The 18,970-nt window shown below is 44.8% G+C and overlaps 1 protein-coding gene across 6 annotated transcripts in view; it reads left to right on the forward strand.

Annotated features, from left to right (window-relative positions):
- The window catches only part of RABEP1 (rabaptin, RAB GTPase binding effector protein 1), a 103,352-nt gene that overhangs the window by 48,798 nt on the left and 35,584 nt on the right, over positions 1 to 18,970 (forward strand). For all 6 annotated transcript variants that reach the window (XR_006964127.1, XM_047089817.1, XM_047089815.1 and 3 more), the window contains 2 exons: positions 15,003 to 15,206; positions 17,389 to 17,549. Coding sequence is in view for 5 of the 6 variants with exons in the window: in XM_047089817.1 (XP_046945773.1) it covers positions 15,003 to 15,206; positions 17,389 to 17,549 (365 nt within the window). In the remaining variant the exon portion in view is untranslated. The remainder of the gene's footprint in view (positions 1 to 15,002; positions 15,207 to 17,388; positions 17,550 to 18,970) is intronic.

Here is an 18,970-nt window from a genome sequence, read left to right on the forward strand (position 1 = left end):
CGCGGGGCTTGAACTCTCAAAGTTTGTGACCCGAGCCGAAGTCGGACGCTTAACCGACTGAGCCACCCAGGCGCCCCTGAGCAACAGAATTTTAAAAGACTTGACCTAGGAATTCTGTACCCAAGGAACCAAAAAAGTTCATTTTTTCAATATTAATAAGGAACACTTAAAAATTATCTACATGCATATATCTCAGAGATTCAACATGCATATATCTCAGAGATTCAACATATTAAAAAAATTGGGCGCCTGGGTGGTTCGGTCGGCTGAGTGTCCGACTTTGGCTCAGGTCATGATCTCATGGTCCATGGGATTGAGCCCCGCGTCGGGCTCTGTGCTGACAGCTCGGAGCCCGGAGCCTGCTTCGGATTCTGTGTCTCCCTCTCTCTCTGCCCCTCCCCTGCTCATGCTCTGTCTCTCTGTGTCTCAAAAATAAATAAAACATTAAAAAAAAATTAAAAAAAAATCAAGCTACTTATGTTTTCTTACTGAACACTGTTGGAAAGATTTTAAACAAGCATGTAAATGTTATTTAAAAGTTTGGAAACTAAGAATTCAGTGCATTCCTGTTCTTGAGTTAAAGAATATCACAATGGAGATCACAAAATCCGAGAATACGGTAAAGATACTTGGGAAGCAGCTAAAACAAGACTTGGAGAATAAGCTTTTAATTTTAAAAGCATCTATTAAAATTATATTATTAAAAGACATGAGAGGGGCACCTGGGTGCCTCAGTTTGTTGAGTGTCCAGCTCTTGTTTCAACTCAGGTCATGATCTGACAGTTGTGTCCGATCTCTGCACGTGAGCCTGCTTGGAATTCATTCATTCATTCATTCATTCATTCATTCTCGCTCTCTTCCTCCTCCTCCCCCACTCAACGTGAGTGCTGTTTCTCTGTCTCAAAATAAACTTAAAAAAATTAAAAAGGTGAGAAGTTGAGAATAAATTATCCATGTGTTCAACTCCAGAAGCTAGAAAAAGAGTAAACACAAAGAAGAAAAAATAGTAATAGCAATTAATTAAATGGAAAGCAAAGTTAACAGTCAAGCTCAATAAAATCAAAGGCACATTTTTTTGAAAAAACTAAGAAAATGAGACAATTACTGATACAGTACTGTGTATGTGTCTGTGCCAGAAATTTTGGATGTTTAGTTGAAATGAATAATATCCTAGGAAATATGAATTCCCCAAATTACCTCAACTAGGAAACCTGAATAAACCATAACCATAAGAGAAACAGTTAATAAAGGGCGTCTGGGTGGCTCAGTTGGATAAGTGTGTGACATTGGCTCAGGTCATGATCTCACAGCTTGTGAGTTCCAGCCCCACATGGGGATCTTGTGCTGACAGCTTGGAGCCTGGAGCCTGCTTCGGATTCTGTGTCTTCCTCTCTCTCTGTGCCCCTCCCCCACAAGTGCTCTGTCTCTCTTGAAACTAAACAAACATTAAAAAAATAATAAGCCATTCTTATATATAAAAGATGCCACAGACATAGACAAATCTTGTTAAATTTACAAGGAAAATTTATTCCTTTTATTTGCTATGTCAGAAAGAAAAAGCCATCCATTTCATTTTGTGGGATTAGTATAACTTTAATACCTAAACAAGAAACACTAATACTAGAATATAGATAAACCAGTCTCATTTATGACCGTAGAGTTTAAAATCCTAAATAACGTTGACTTCAGTAGAATATTTAAAAATACTGCACTGTGATGTTGCATAGCAGCAATGCAAGGAGAGATTGACATTAGAACATGTGTTGATGTGACTCATTACATTAACAAATTAAGAAAAACCAAAAGGACACTCAGTAAATTTAACATGCTTTAGTAATGAGTTCACACTAGTTCCTAGCAAACTGGGATGGTGGGGGCCTGCCTTAGCCTATGAAAAAGTTTTCTTAGAAACCAGTAGCATATATCATACTTAATAGTGAAACGAGATAAGCCTATTGTCAATCCTTCATTATTATACTAGAGGTCCTTCTCGCCAACGCAATAAAATGAAAAGAAATGGGTTATAAAATTTTGAAAGTTAAGGATAGTTTTGTCTCCCTGTGGAGTCTATGGTTATTGACATAGAGGAACCAAGAGAATCCACACTGTCAGAACTATTAGTTAGCGACACCGTCGGAATGAAGATCAGTATAGAATAATCAGGGATGTTTCTCTGTACCAGTAACTATTTAGGGAAGCAGTAGAAGAAAAATCCTGAAGAAAATAAAAGGCAGACAACAAAATCAGCATGTTCAGCCCCTTGGGGATGTGTCTAACCAAGGTTGCGTAAAAGCTTTACAGAGGAGAGTTAGGAAACAGTGTGGAAGTCTGTGAAAGAAAGCCTGAGCAAATGGAATGTGATACCGTATCCGTAGGTGGAGAGACTCTGTGTTGTAAAGAAGCAAACTCCCCGTCTGTACGTTCAGAGCAGTTCCAGCCAAGGTCTCTGTTTTTTCCCTTACGGATCTTCTAAACTGTCTTCGATTGTGCAGGGAAGGATAGGGCCAAGAGGATGGTGCCCTACTGTACTGAACCCGCACCCCCCCGCCGATTTGTAGGAAACACGATGAACAGAGGAGCGTAGTTCAACTACGTCGTAGGTATGCAGTTAGTGGTACCCAGACTGGGAGAGGCTCCGAGGTCCACCTGGTTTACTCTGTAAATAATTGCAAGGAAGAGAGAGATGCAAGGGAAACCCATCGACCAGAAGAGACTTAAAATGCACATTAACTAACCAGCGTATGGACCTCATTTGGATTTTGACTCAAAGGCCTGAACTGCTGAAAAAAACTTTGTAGACAACCCGACTTTCAACACTGACTGGATGTTTATTTGGGCATCGTCAAATTTTTTTCAGCTGTGAAGATGATCCTTACAAAGTGAAGTTAGCCAGCCAAAGACAAATGATGTGTGATTCCACTTACATGAGGTATCTAGAATAGTTAAGCTTCTAGAAACAAAGTAGAATGTGATTGCCAAGGGCTTGGAGGAGGGGGAGTTTTTCATGGGTGTACTTTCTGTTGTTTAAGGTGAAGAGTTGTGGAGATTCGTTGTACAGCAGTGTGAATAACTTTCAACACCACTGAAGTATACACTTAGAAGTGGTTAAGGTGGTAAATTTTATGTGTTTCAATTTTTTTTAATGTTTATTTTTGAGAGAGAGCGCGAGCGGGCACATGTGCGAACTGGGGCAAGGCAGAGAGAGAGGGAGACAGAGGATCCGAAGCAGGCTCCGTGCTGTCAACGTAAGAGCCTGATGTGGGGCTCGAGCTCACGAACCATGAGATGATGGCATGAGCCGAAATCAAGAGTCCGACACTTAACCGACTGAGCCCCCCAGGTGCCCTGATTTCATGTGTGTGTGTTTTTTCAAAGGTCCTTTTAGCGGTACATGCTCAAGTATTTATGCTAAATGAGAAGTTTGAGAGCTCCACTTCTTGTATGTTAACGCGAACCACAGACCCTTTCCCCAGCAAAACTGGTGAAAATTATTGTTTATAAAAAACAACCATTTGAAGTCTCTAGAGGTGGAGGGGTGCCAGGCTGGCTCATCTGGAAGAGCACACAACTCAGATCTCGGGGTTGCGAGTGTGAGCCCCACGAGGGCTGTGGAGATTCCTTAAGTAAGTAAAACTTCTTAAAAGTGTCTAGAAGTGGTTCTACAGCAAAAGAAACATTTCTTCAAGAAAATCCACTGAGTCTTGGTGAAAAGAGTCTGTGGCATTCGATCCACGAGCCACTGCTTTCCCTCCCCGCCCAGGCTGGTATCACGGAAACTGCACCCCAGGCACGTGATGCTGAGAACACAGGTCTCGCTCTCCCCCCGGCTCACAGTTGAGGACTGGAACCCCCCTCCCCGTCCCACCCAGCTACCTGTTGTAGAGGCGAGGATGCGGGGGAGTGTGGCTGAGAGCCCGCCCAGCCTCCCCTCTAGGGTAGAAGCCCCTCCTTGGCTGTGGGGGGCTGGGTGGAGGTTCCGTGATGGGAGACAGGGGCGACTACTGGATCCCCGCCACCCGTGTCCTAAAGCGGGTTTGTCGCTTAGAACAGTACCAGCAAGTAAGTGTAGTTTGGGGGATGTGGTCAGGGAAAGGGACGGTGGCAGGGGAGCCCTGCAAAGACCGCGGTCATTCCAGAGTGATTCTGCACAGGCCCAAGGCCTACCTCCAGAGGAGGAACGGTGGCGGCTTCACGCTGTGCGAGTCGGGGAGGAGAGCCCAGCTTTTACTAAAATCCGGTCAGCTACCGACTGGCGGATGAAAAGAAGCCGGTGAGAGAGTGGGTTAGAGTTGCTGCAGTATATTGTCCAAAAATAAAAAAAAGTCACTTTCAACGACAAAAAAATCGGGACATAAGAAACCGGCAGGTGTGGTCCGTGCAGAGGAAAACACGCAGTGGCTGTCGCGTGACCAGGTACAGATTCGATGAAGACTTCAGGGTAGCCACACGCGTGTTTAAAGAGAACAGTGCTTAGTGAAGTGAAGTGTGTGACAGTGTTTCATCAAATAGAGAATGCCAGTAAAGAAATGGTAACAACCAAGTGGAAATTCTGAAGTTGAAAAGTATAGTAACTAAAAGAAATGAACGACTAAAATGAAAAACTTACTGCAAGAGCTCAGCAGTAGATTCGAACTGGCAGAAAAAAAGAATGAATAAATTTGAAGATAGGTCCCTGAAGATTATCCAGTTTGGAGAACAGAAAGAAAAGAGAGAAGCGAACAGAGCCTAACAGAAACATGGGACATCGTTAAGTTTGCCAACAGGTGTGTCATGGGAGGGCCAGAAGTAGAGATGAGAGGGAAAGAGAAATATTTGAAGAGAGAGAACGGCTGAAAAGTTCCCACGTTTGATGATAAATGGTAGTCTCCATGCCTAAGGAGCTCCTGGAACTCAAAGTAGGATACAGGATACGTGCGAGGATATCCACACACAGCCACAGACACATCATAGTAAAGATGTCGAAACGCGGAGAGCAGGAGAAAATCCTAGAAGGAGCCAGAGAAAGGCAACTTGTCATCAACAGGAGCGCTTCAGTGACACAAACTGACGACTTCTCATCAGAAACGACGGAGGCCAGAAGGCAGTGGGATGACATTTTACACGCTCAAAGGAAAAAAAAAAACTTGACCAAGAATCCTATATCCAGCAAAAGTATCTTTCAAAGAAGATGGTGAAATAAAGACATTATCTCAGAGAGACAAAAACTGAGTATTTTTTTCTAGAAGACTGTTTTATGAGAAATACTTAAGGAAAGCAAGTGATTCCAGACAGTAATTTGAATTTACGTGGGGAAAAAAAGTCCTTGGTAAGGATAATTGTGTAATTACAACAGAATGTAAGTATTACTTAATGGATTTTGGAAAGCAGTTATATAAGCCAATATGTGTATTACTGTTTTATTGGCCCTGTAACATGGGAATGTAGTATGTTTGCCAATGTCAACACAGAGGAATTGAGTGGAAGGAAAGCTACATCGGACCAAGGAAGTGACACCAGATGGTAATTCTAATCCTAAGGACCAAGTGAAGAGAGCCAAGCTGTCAATACACATGTGGTCTCCTTTCTTCTCATAACTTCTTTAAAAAGAAAATTATGTGAAGCAATAGTTATAGCGACGTATCATTGTGTTTGTAGCGCATCTAGATGACAGCATATTAATAACCGCATAGATATGGGATAAGAGAGCCATCGAGGAGTAACATTTCTGTATTTCTTTGGTATTAAAGTTGTATAAGTTTGACGTCGGAAAAGAAGTAAAGCTATATTCTGCTGTCAGATGATTTTTAAATAGAAAATTGAAGGGAATCCACTGAAAAACGATTTGAACTATCGTATGAGGTAAACAGTGTCGTAGGATACAAAAGAATACGAAAACCAATCGTATTTCTTTTTCCTAAGTATTTAAATTCCGGTTAGTTAACATACAGTATAACATTAGTTTCAGATATACAGTATAATGTACAGCAATTCCATACATCACCCAGTGCTCATCACAAGCGCACCCCTTAATCCCCATCACCTGTTTCACTCAAACCCGCCCCCCACCCCCCGGGATCATCAGTTCTCTATACTTGAGTCTCTTTCTTTGTTTGTCTTTTTTACCCCCTTTGCTCTTTTGTTTCTTAAATTCCACTTGGAAGTGAGATAACGTATTTGTCTTTCTCTGACTTACTTCACTTAGCATGATACTCTCTAGCTCCATGCTGTCTTTGCAAATGAAATGGCAAGATTTCATTCTTTTTATGCCTGAGTAATATTCCTGTGTGTGTGTGTGTGTGTGTGTGTGTGTGTGTGTGTGTGTGTGTACACAGCACATCTTCTTTACCCATTAATCAGTCGATGGACACATGGGCTGTTCCCGTGACCTGGCTACTGTGGATGCTGCTGCTGTAGACATCAGTGTGCGTGTATCCCTTGGAATTAGTATTTTTGTATTATTTGGGTAAATACCTGGTAGTGCAATTGCTGGATTGTAGTTCTATTTTCTTTTTAAAAATCTGTAATGTTTTTTATCTATTTTTTTGAGTGAACATGAACGGGGAGGGGCAGAGAGATACACAGAATGCAAACCAGGCTCCAGGCTCTGAGCTGTCAGCACAGAGCCCAGTGTGGGGCTCGAACCCACAAACCGCGAGATGATGACCCAAGGCAAAGTCAGACGCTTAACCAACTGAGACACCCAGGCGTCCCAGGGTAGTTCTATGTTTAATTTTTCCCGAGTGGCTGTACCAGTTTGCATTCCCACCAACAGTGCGAGAGGATTCCTCTTTCTCCACATCCTTGCCAATACCTGTTGTTGTGTTTTTTATTTTGGTCGTTCTGACAGGTGTGAAGTGATACGTCTCATTGTAGTTTTGTTTTAGATTTCCCTGATGATCAGTGGGTGTTGAGCATCTTTTCATAGGTGTATTGGCCATCTGGATGTCTTTGGAAAAATGTCTAGTCCTGTCTTCTGCCCATTTAAAAAAAATTTTTTTTTTACGTTTATTTTTGAGAGACAGAGACAGAGCACAAGTGGGGGAAGGGCAGAGAGAGAAGGAGATACAGAATCCGAAGCAGGCTCCAAGCTCTGAGCTGTCAGCATGAGATCCCGACGTGGGGCTCGAACTCACAAACTGTGAGATCATGACCTGAGCCGAAGTTCTATGTTTAACCAACTGAGCCACCCAGGTGCCCCTCTTCTGCCCATTTTTTAATTGGATAATTTGTGTTTTGGGTGTTGAATTTTATAAGTTCTTTATGTATTTTGGATATTAACCCTTTATCAGATATGTCATTTGCAAATATCTTCTCCCATTCTGTTGGTTGTCTTTTAAATTTTATAGATCCTTTTCTCTGTGCAGAAGCTTTGTTTTATTTTAATTTATTTTATTTTTTTCATTTCCATTTGGTTCTTTATTTTAATTAAAAATTTTTTTTTAAATTTACATTCAAGTTAGCATCTAGTGCAACAGTGATTTCAGGGGTAGATTCCCTAATGCCCCTCTCCCATTTAGCCCATCCCTCCTCCCACAACCCCTCCAGTAACCCTCTGTTTGTGCTTCATATTTAAGAGTCTCTTATGTTTTGTCCCCCCCCCCCCCGTTTTTACACTATTTTTTCTGTGCAGAAGCCTTTTATCTTGATGAAGTCTCAGTAGTTTATTTTTGTTTTCTTTCTCTTACCTCAGGAAGCATGTCTAGAAAGAAGTTGATATGGCCAACGTCAAAGAAATTACTGTCTGTGCTCTCCTCTAGTATTTTTATGGTTTCAGGTCTCACATTTAGGTCTTTGATCCATGTTGAATTTATTTTTGTGTGTAAGAAAGTGCGTGTAAGAAAGCGGTCCAGTTTCATTCTTTTGCATGTCGCTGTTCAGTTTTCCCAACACCATTTGTTGAAGAGACATTTTCTTTTTCCTCTTGGATATTCTTTCTTGCTTTGTCAAAGAGTAATTGACCGGGGTTAAAACCACTTATACCTTTGCAATGAAGGATCTGAAAATGGAAGTAAGGAAACAATTCCATTTACAGCAGCATCAAAATTAATGATATATTTTGGAAGAAATTTAACAAGTGTAAAGCTTGTACTTTGAAAACTTTAAAAATGGTGTCAACCATTTGAAATGATCTAAATAATTGAAAAATATCCAATGTTCATATGTCAGAAGACTTAATACTGGCAGTATTCTCCTGATTGACCTACACATTTAATGCAGTGTCTTTATCTTGGTTGCGTAGTTTGTAGAAGCGGACAAGATGATCCTAAAATTTATATGAAAATGTTAGGGATCCAGAATAGCCGAAGCCTTCTTGGAAAACAAACACAAAGTTGGAGGACTCACATACCCTGATCTCAGAACTTACTACAAAGCAACAGTAATCAAGACAGGTGGTGCTGGCATAATTGTAGTAGTTCCATGGGATGGAGTCGAGAATCCCGAAATAAGCCTCAGATATATATGCGATCAAGTGATTTTCTACAAGATGCCAAAACAATTCTGAGAAAGAACCATCTTTTCATTAATTGCGCTGAGACATCTGGATATCCACATGTAAAAGAATGATATTGGACTCTAACATCTATAAAAATTCACTTGGACGGTGTCAAGATATACTATAAAACTCTTAGAAGAAAACATAGGGGTAGGGGCACCTGGGTGGCCCAGTTGATTAGCCATCTGGCTGTTGATTGCAGCTCAGGTCATGATCTCATGGTTCGTGAGATCGAGCCCCAAGTTGGGTTATGTGCTGACACTGCAAAAACTGGCTTGAGATTCTCGCTCTGCCCCTTTTTCTGCCCCTCCCGTGCTTGTACTCTCTCAAACATTTTTAAAAAAGAAGAAAACATAAGGATAAATCTTTGCAACTTTGGAATTAGGCAGTAATATCTTAGATAGGACATTACGAGCAGAAGCAACCAATGAAGTAGATTGGACTTCATCAGATTTCAAAAGCTTTCGTGCTTCCAGAGACACTGTCACAAAAATAAAAAGCCCACTGAATGGGAGGAATTTTTGCAAATGGCATATCAGATAAGGGACTTTTATATATATGTATCAAGAACCCTTATAACTCCATGATACAAAGACAGTGAAAAATGGTCAACAGATCTGAATAGACATTTTTCCAAAGAAGATACTCAAATGGCCAGAAAGCACATGATAAGATGTTCAATGGTGTTAGGTATCAGAGAAACACAGATCAAAATTATAATGAGATGCCACTTGACACCCACTAGGAGGCCTTTATCACAACGTCAGTTGATAACAGGTATTGGCAAGGACACGGAGAAGTAAGAAGTGAGCACCCTCGTGCACTCCTGGCAGGAGTGTTAAATGTCCAGGGGCTTGGAACATAGTCTTTCAGTTCTTCAAATGGTTAATCATAGAATTACTGTTTGACCCAGAATTTCACTCTCCAGTATATACACAAGAGAATGATAAAGCACGTGCTGTGTACATCTGCATATAAATAGCCACAGCAGTATTATTCCTAATTGCCAGAAAGTGGGGAACAACCCAAATGTCAGCTGATGAATGTTTTCATTTCTCCATGAAAATACATTGAATACTGGCACTCATTATAACATGGATGAACTTTCAAAGCTTTGTGCTAAGAGACAGTCCAGTCAAAGGATCACTCATCGTATGATGGCAGTTGTACGAAATGTCCGGGGTAGCACGTGATCGATAGGAATAGAAAGCAGGTGAGTGGTTCCCCGATACTGGTGGCCCCGGGGAGTCGGGGGGAGGGGGCGATCAAGAGCACTGGCTTTCTTTCCGGGAGGATCAGAATGTTCCGAAATTGGTGGTGGTGATGGTTGTGTGAGTTTGTGAACATAGTAAAGCAGTGAGCTGTCACTCCGCGTGTGTTATGGTGGCTGACATCTGAGACACCCCACCAAATGCTGCTGCTGATGTAGGGCAGTTGGAACTCTCACTCATTGCTGGAGGGCATACAAAATGGTGCAGTCGCTTCGGAAGGTACTTTGGCCGTTTTTTACGGAACCGAACATACTTTTAGCTAATGGGGTTCACCGGTTTTTCTCCTCGGTACATCCCCGATTGAAAACCCGGGTTCACGTGAGAACCTGCACGTCGACGTGTGCAGCAACCTGATTAATAATTGCCAGAACTTGGGAGCCGAGCAGGTAAACTGGTACGCCCAGGCGGTGGAATGTTATTCGGCTACCCCGAAAAGACGATGTATGGTTCCGTGTGACATCCCGGACGAGGCAGAGTGGACATGGTGGTGGCTGCCAGGGTCAGGAGGGAAGGAGGAACGGACAGGCAGAGGGGGTGTCGAGGCAGCGGAACCGTCGTGTGCGCCCACGGGGCTGGATACAGCGTCCTAATGGACACCGCGGGCTTTGATAACAGCGTGTCCCCGTGGGCTCTGCGGTTACAAGTCGGGTGCCCTGCTGCGGTGAGGGGAGCTCGTGTGCGGAGGGGGGACTGGGAACTCTACCTTCTGCTCAGTTTTGCTGTGAACCTAACTTGCTTTAAAAAATGAAGTTTATTAGTTTAAAAAAATGTCTGAGACTTGTCTCAAGACAGTGTGTTGTGTAATGGAAGTGGATGGAGGGACGAGATTGCCCGCAGGTTTATGAGTGTTGGAGCTGGGCGGCGGGTGCGTGAAGCTTGTGATAAAAACTTACGTCTGGTAGGGGAAGTGTCCCCACTTCATTCAAAACTATTACAGTGGGGTGTTTTAACATTCTTTTTTTTTTTTTTTTTTAACATTTGTTTATTTTCGAGATAGAGCGCAAGCGGGGGGAGGGGCAGAGAGGGGGACACGGAATCCGAAGCAGGCTCCAGGCTCTGAGCTGTCAGCACAGAGCCCGACGCGGGGCTGGAACCCACAGACCACGAGATCGTGACCTGAGCTCAAGTTGAACACTTAACCAACTGAGCCACTCAGCCTCCCTTACAGTGGTTTTTTTTTTCAATTAAAAAAATTTTTTTAATGTTTCAAGAGAGAATATGTGCGTGAGTGTGGGAGGCACAGAGGATCTGATGTGGGCTCTGCACTGACAGCAGAGAGCCCGACACAGGGTTTGAACCCACAAACTGTGAGATCATGACCTGAGCAGAAGTGGGACACTTAACCAACTGAGCCACCCAGGCACCACCTACAGTGTTTTTATTAAGCTGTTTATTACGGGAAACTTTACAATGTGTACGAGAGTAGACAAAATAGTATGAATATTGCTGTGTTTAAATTTTTTTTTTTTTCCAACGTTTATTTATTTTTGGGACAGAGAGAGACAGAGCATGAACGGGGGAGGGGCAGAGAGAGAAGGAGACACAGAATCGGAAACAGGCTCCAGGCTCCGAGCCATCAGCCCAGAGCCTGACGCGGGGCTCGAACTCACGGAGCGCGAGATCGTGACCTGGCTGAAGTCGGACGCTTAACCGACTGCGCCACCCAGGCGCCCCCAAATATTGCTGTGTTTAGACAGCATGGTATTGGCATGAGAATAGGGCATTTTTATAGAAGTTCCATAATTTTTATAGAAGTACTCAATGTATGGAAATTTGATATATGACATAGCATTATAAATTTGGGAAGAGCCCAGAACAGTGGGCATAGAACGATGGGAACATGCGAGTAGAATGGGTAGATGCCTACCCCACACCTGAGTGTCCACGGCCGTAATAGCTGATACGCCATACTGTCATATGGCAGTGAATGATCGAAGCAGTCACGTGTGTGAACAATCTCAAGAACGGAACAGTGTTAAGAGATCGAGGTAATTAAAGAGGAATACGACTCTGTGAGAGCACTGGGGTTTGAAAACCTGTAGCAGAGCAAGGGTGTAAAATATGCATGGTAATGATTCCTCCAAATTCCTGATAGTTGTTACTTCTGAGGGAAGTAGGGTGTTTGTAATGTTTTACTTTATTTTTTTATTTTTTTTTTTTATTTTTTTGAGACAGGAACAGAGCATGAGCAGGGGAGGGGCAGAGAGAGAGGGAGACACAGAATCCGAAGCAGGCTCCAGGCTCCGAGCTGTCAGCACAGAGCCGGACGCGGGGCTCGAACTCACAGACCGTGAGATCATGACCTGAGCCGAAGCCAGACGCTCAACCGACTGAGCCACCCAGGCGCCCCTGTAATGTTTTACTTCTTGAAGTTGAAAAGAGGTTGAAACACACGTAGCAGTAATATTAACAATTGATGAAGCCTGGACGCCTGGCCAGCTCAGGCCATGGAGCGTGAGACTCTTGTTCTCAGGGTTGTGAGTTCAAGTCCTATGTTGGGTACAGATCTTACTTAAAAATAAAGTCTAGAAAAAAAAAGATGAAGCTAGGTGATAGGTGTCCATTATGTAATTCTCTGTCTTTATGTTTGAAATGTTCTATAAAGTGTCAGTATATCCGAATGAAGTGTCTTGTTTGGATCCTAATTCATACAGACTTCAAAAAGACATTTTTTGTGGCAACTGGAGTAGTTTTACTACAGACGAGGTATTAGATTATATCAAACAATTGTTAACTTTGTTAGGTGTGACAGTGACACCGTGTTTGTGTAAGAAAATATTCTTGTTTTTAGAGAGGCATGTGTAGTGTGTTAGGTGATGTAATACTGTTTCTGGGACTCGTTTTTAAAATACTTCAAAGAAAAAGGGTAGTTGAAATAAATGTGGCAAAGTCTTGGTAATTGACGAATCTTGGTGATAGGCGTGTGAAAGATTGTGCTGTATTCTCACCTTCCAAGTGTGTTTGGAAATCTTTATAATTACATCTACAAAGCCAGAATGGGTAATAACTGCTCTTTATTATTATTTTTAAAAATTTTTAATGTTTATTTATTTATGAGAGAGAGAGCATGAGCAGGGGAGGGGCAGAGAGAGAGAGAGGGAGACACAGAATCAGAAGTGGGGTCCGGGCTGTGAGCTGTCGGCACAGAGCCTGATGCGGGGCTTGAACTCACGGACCACGGGACTGTGACCTGAGCCCAAGTCGGATGCTTAATCGACTGAGCCACCCAGGCACCCCAGTAACTATTCTTAATAATAACTTGTGCCGCTGACAGATAGATTTGAAATGTTTTGGTACAGAAAGTGTAGGTTTTTCTAACTTTTAACTTCTGTTTGTGTTCTCACTTAAAGGTGTGTGTGTGTGTGTGTGTAATACATAGCGTATAATATAGACTTAGGTAAATACGTAAAGTCAGTCAGGAGCAACATTTGGCTGAATCTTCCTTCAGGCTGTCTGTGCTGCTTTTAACTCTGTGGAAACATGCCACAGATTAGTCTTTAGGTTTGGTATTTGCAGTTTTTGTGTTCGTAGTGATCACGCAACAGTGTATGCAGCTCTGGGTGATTTCCAAGAAACAAAACATTATCAGGGAGAATCAGCGGAGGAGGGGAGAGCACATGGACTTGAGCCTTGACGGAACTGTGGTTCTCAGAAACGAACAGAGTATTCCGAGATCATGGTTTTTGTTTTATTTCACATTTTACGAAAACGTTTTTATATCCAGAACACCCCTTTTGTGGCTTTGTGTGTTTTGTCTCTAGATCATTCCCACACACCTACCACTGTGTCCCAGGGGTCTGGCTTGCCTTCTGGATACTTCAGATAATTACTTTCTGTAATTAATGTTCTTGTAAGTTTTCTGTGGCTGGTGTTTCGGGATATTTTAATAGTGACAAGCAGCGGAAAACTAAGGCTGAGCGAATAAAGGTTTCTTAAGCGGCTTCAGTTACGATCAGCGTGTCTGGTGTTTCCCCCGTTACTTGGACTACCAAGCTGTTAATTCCTGTGTGTGTTTGATAGTGAAAGTGCCTTAGTTTTATCTATCTGATTTTTTAAGCACTTAGACAGTCAGGCAGAGAAGCGTTGCTGCTGATCTGGCTTGAGGGCTGTGTGATTCCTTAGATCCCATGGCCGCTGGTAATCGAGTTAGAGCCTAAGTCAGATCGTTTTGCTGGCTGTCAGCTCAGTTACCGTGTTCTCTAAAGGAAATGGACGACTTTGCATAAAGGTGAAGGGTTCTTCTGCATAAATGTCTCCTAACTTCTATATGGCAAAAGATATGGAAAAGTTAAGAGACCGAGAGCAGCAAGGCTGGAAAAGCTTTGGAGGAAAAGGACTGCAATTCACTGTATGTAGACTACCCTTCCCAATCAGAGGAACACTGTTCATGAGCACAGGGAAAGGGTATCACCAGGGAAGAAACACAGACATTAATCAATGTAATAAAGATACTCAGCCTCACTACTGGTAGAGAAATACAGATGACAGTTGTCACTGTTTTCGTCCCCATGGTGTTGGCAGCATTAGGGACAGTGGAAGATAGTGACTGTTGGTAAGTGTGTAGGGAGCAGACACGGCCCTGAACACTGGTGGGGGCGGGGTGGTCGCCTCGTCTGAAGGGCCATTCGGCCAAACCCCGGGCTTGCGTAGGCTTACGTCTGTAGTTGGCTCACCATGTCAGCTCGATATTGAGGAGGTGGCAAAGGGATGAGGAGAAAGTTAATCCTGACTTTTAAAAATCCTTGATCTTGATCTTGTAGCTTGCGGTGTGGTCCGGCTTTCTTTTCTCCTGTGTTAACCGTTTCTCAAATGTTCACCTTGTGCGAGTATTGTACTCCCAAGCATTTTCAGTAAATTGTTTATCACTAAGACAACCTTCTAAGATGGGTGTTTTTATCCCCGTCTTGTAGATGTGGAAACTGAGGCCAGAGAGGTTAAATAAGTTGATTAGCCAGTGAGTGAAAGAGTCTAAATTTAGCTTTAAAACTATGGCCTTCATCACTGGCTGGTTGGATAATGAGTAAGGAATGGATTTGTGATGCCCTGCACACCCTGAGTCTTATCTTTATTAAAATAATTGGTTTTCTAAGTTAACTAACATTGAATTTAATGTTTAACTCCTTCGTTAGACTGTTAGCATTATAAAGGGGACGCTGTACTTGTTCCTTGGGCTGTCAGCCTGCTGAGTGCCAGTGCGGCCCCTTCCCTAACCGGAGACCTCCCCTCCCCTCCTCTCCCCTCCTCTCCCCTCCCCGCAGAGGACCTGAAGAGGCAGAATGCGGTGCTGCAGGCCGCGCAGGATGACCTGGGGCAGCTTCGGACGCAGCTGTGGGAAGCCCAGGCGGAGGTGGAGAACATCAAGGCCATCGCCACGGTCTCGGAGAACACCAAGCAGGAGGCCATCGACGAGGTGAAAAGACAGTGGAGGGAGGAGGTGGCTTCGCTCCAGGCCGTCATGAAAGGTAAGGAGGGAGCCCTCCGTCTGCTTTGTCGTTTCCCGGCGACACCGATGCCGGTGACGGACCATTTTCGGAGCGTCTCACACCGGATCCTGAGTGGTGTTTGTGGCCTCGCGTGTTCCCGCGGGCGCCAGTGGTGCTGTGAACGGGTCTGTCCTCTGGGTGTTCTGGAGGAGCCGGCCCCTCCTGACGCGGGATGAAGCTGCGTGGGTGCGGGCAGTGCGCGGAGCTGGAGAACCTCCCACGGGAGGCCTCCGGGCCCTGCTTCCACTCGCTGGTCCCAGCGGATTCGCGCCCACCCGCTCCGTGCGGCCAGTTCCACGTCTTCAGGGGGAGCCTGGGTTTTGCTGGGCCTCTTCGCTGCGGTCTCTGTGGCCGAGTGGCACGGGCTCTGGAGGCTTCGTGGGCCGTGACCCTCGGACCAGAGGAAGAGTAGCCGTCTCCCGTCCGTCTGCTGCCCACACTAGTGCTCGGTCACAGCCTGCGTTTCTCAGGTGACAGTGACCCGAAGCAAGTTGCCCCTGAATCTTCGGGTTCCTGAAGTCAGTCCAGTTACCGTCGTAGGTGTGGACTAGGGACGACCCTCTCCTCTTGTCTGCGCTCGGGTCCTGTTGCCCTCCGTGCTCCCTGACAGCCAGCGTGGTGGCTGTCACCCGGGGACTGGCCCCCAAATAGGAGTCCGGTTCTTGCACGGAAGCAGCAGCCCAGGGGTGGGGACCCCACGGGGTCACCGGTGTCCTGGGCTCCTTCGGTCCTCCTCCATCCGTAGCGTATGGTTTTCAGCTCCGTCCTCCTCCTGGCTGAACATGAGCTGCTCCTCCTTCAGCCCCCTCACATTTGCTGAGGTGTGTGCTTACCCACAGCTACAAAGGCAACTGGAAAATCTCGTTTGTAAAGTGCACCACCGACTTCCTAAACGAAATTGGGGTTCTGTTGTTAAGGAGGAAAGAGCGGGGCGCCTGGTGGGTCAGTCGGTTAAGCGTCTGACTTGCAGTCCGTGAGTTTGAGCCCCGCGTCGGGCTCTGTGCTGACAGCTTGGAGCCTGGAGCCTACTTCGGATTTTGTCTCCCTCTCTCTCAGCACCTCCCCTGCTCACGCTCTGTCTCTCTCTCTCTCTCTCTTAAAAAATAAACATTAAAAAACATATACAAAAAGACAAAGGAGCAGTGGAAGTTAACAGACATACGTGTTTATCCCATGATGTGTTAAGATTATATTAAAGATAAGGGGGGCGCCTGGGTGGCGCAGTCGGTTAAGCATCCGACTTCAGCCAGGTCACGATCTCGCGGTCCGTGAGTTCGAGCCCCGCGTCAGGCTCTGGGCTGATGGCTCGGAGACTGGAGCCTGCTTCCGATTCTGTGTCTCCCTCTCTCTCTGCCCCTCCCCCGTTCATGCTCTGTCTCTCTCTGTTCCAAAAATAAATAAATGTTGAAAAAAAAAAATTTAAAGATAAGGTCATTTAACAAAGACCTTCTAGAATCTGTCTCAATTTAGAATCTGAGTTACAGCAAAATATTCCAGAAGCGCATCCCTTGTCTCTCACATTCAAGTAGTTGGGTGGGGGTGACAGTCCCATTTATCTTAGGAGCTGTAGCGTCGTGTGTGGGAGCAGCGGTCTGGCTGAGGTCGGCCCCCCGGGTCCGAGCCAGCCCTGCTGCTCTGGTTGTGGAATGTTCACCGGCCAGAGTGTTTGGCCTTCCCTAAGCTTTCTTCGTCCACGAGGGAACGAGCGGCACAGGCCCGTTGTGAAGAGCAGGCGTGAGTCACAGCCCTCACACTTGTGCATGTAATAAGAACCAGAAATCTTGCTTGAGTTTTAGTTGGTTTTGTTTTGTTTTTATTTAAAAAAAATTTTTTTTAACGTTTATTTTTGAGACAGAGAGAGACAGGGCATGAACGGGGGAGGGTCAGAGAGAGGGAGACACAGAATCTGAAACAGACTCCAGGCTCTGAGCCGTCAGCACAGAGCCTGACGTGGGGCGCGAGATCATGACCTGAGCTGAAGTCAGACGCTTAACTGACTGAGCCACCCAGGCGCCCCAGTTTTGTTTTGTTTTTAAAGTGAATTCGACGATTTCCAGAATCCAGGCATACGCTCTTTATGTAACTCCTTTTAAAATTTCAGTGTGCCAGAACATTCTTCCTCAGAGCGCTCAGACCTGCGATCTTTGGTGATATTTTGTAGAGACGGTCCGCGACTACGAGCACCAGTTTCACCTGCGGCTGGAGCAGGAGCGAAGCCAGTGGGCACAGTACCGGGAGTCCGCGGAGAGGGAGATAGCGGATTTAAGGAGAAGGCTGTCGGAAGGTCAAGAGGAGGAGAATCTAGAAAACGAAATGAAAAAGGTATGAGGAACGTATTCACCTGTAGGAATATTCGAATTCGAATGCAGGATGCCTCCACCCGCATTACTGTGGCCATAGGCGGACTTTCCTGGTTTCTGTTTGGGGGATTGTTTGGACACACACGTAAATGTAGCGCTGGGTAGCCTGACTCCCTGACCCCAGACGTGTGCGTGGCTGACCTCCCTGCCCCTTCTTCACATCCCGAAACAAATGTCTCCACTGCAGGAGGCCTGTCCTGACCACCCCACTCAGCACGACAGCCTGCCCTCCTGCCCCCTGCACCTGCCACCGCTCCGCCCATCGCCATATCCTGCGGTGCTTTGTCCTTTCCTACAGCACACACAGAGTTCACCTGTTGATCATGCCTTCGCTTCCTTGCTAGAACGTGAGCTCCGTGAGCCAGGACCCTCGTTTGTTTGTGTGTCCTGCGTGCCCACGGTAGTGTTTAGCACACAGGGGCTCATAAATATTTATCGGAGGAGTGTGGCCGCCAGGTGAGTGTGTCTAAGCCGGACCTTCAGGACAGATGTTGATTTTCCGTCTCTCTCAGTATCCCTGGGTTCCCGTGAGACAAATGTACCGCGTATTATGCTGGAACATAGCAAGATGCCTGAACATAGGGCGGTGGAGAAGGTGGAGTATTGTTTCATGAAGAAAATAGTGAAAGCTCTTTGGCCAGTTTAATTATGTAAACTTGTAGCCTACTGATGTGTGTACATACTTCTATTTTAAATCACACGTTATATATACAATTATAACTAGATTTTGACTTTATCTTTCATTCGTATTAATCATCATCTTTGGCTCCCAACCCTCGGTCCACAGAGGACTATTTTTGTGTATTTAGAAGGTGATTTAGTTTTCATAATAACCTAAAAATCATCTAAGAACCCAATACCCAAAAAAGAAGCTTTAAACACGAAGAACCGTTTCTTCCACTCCATTTTATTCCAGAAGACTGTAATTCAGCATCTTCACAAGGATCCGACATCTTCCTCATCACTAGAGTCACTTAGCCATCTAACAGAATTGTCCACAGTCCCCTCCCTCAGGTTGTTGGAGATAGTTCCTGTTCGATGCTGTCGTTGGGGATTCCGGTCCAGGCCGTAACAGGAGATCCTTGTTTCCAGTTGTTCATGATTTTTCACAGCGTGCCACTTCCTGTTGCTTTTAAAATTTATTTTTATTTTTAAAATAAACTTGGCGCACCTGGGTGGCTCAGTCAGTTTAGTGTCCGACTCTTGGTTTTGGCTCAGGTCATGATCTCACGGTTCATGGGATTGAGCCCCTTGTCGGGCTCTGTGCTGACAGCGTGGAGCCTGCTTGGGATTCTCTCTCTCCCTCTCTGCCCCTCTTCTGCTTGGGCATGTATGTGCGTGTTCTCTCTCAAAATAAGTAAACATTAAAAAAAAATAAACTAA

This window comes from Lynx rufus, unplaced genomic scaffold (genome assembly GCF_022079265.1).
Source record: "Lynx rufus isolate CCGP_SWC_20201006 ecotype Redwood Valley unplaced genomic scaffold, mLynRuf1.p SCAF_28, whole genome shotgun sequence".
In the NCBI taxonomy this organism is placed as follows: domain Eukaryota; kingdom Metazoa; phylum Chordata; class Mammalia; order Carnivora; family Felidae; genus Lynx; species Lynx rufus.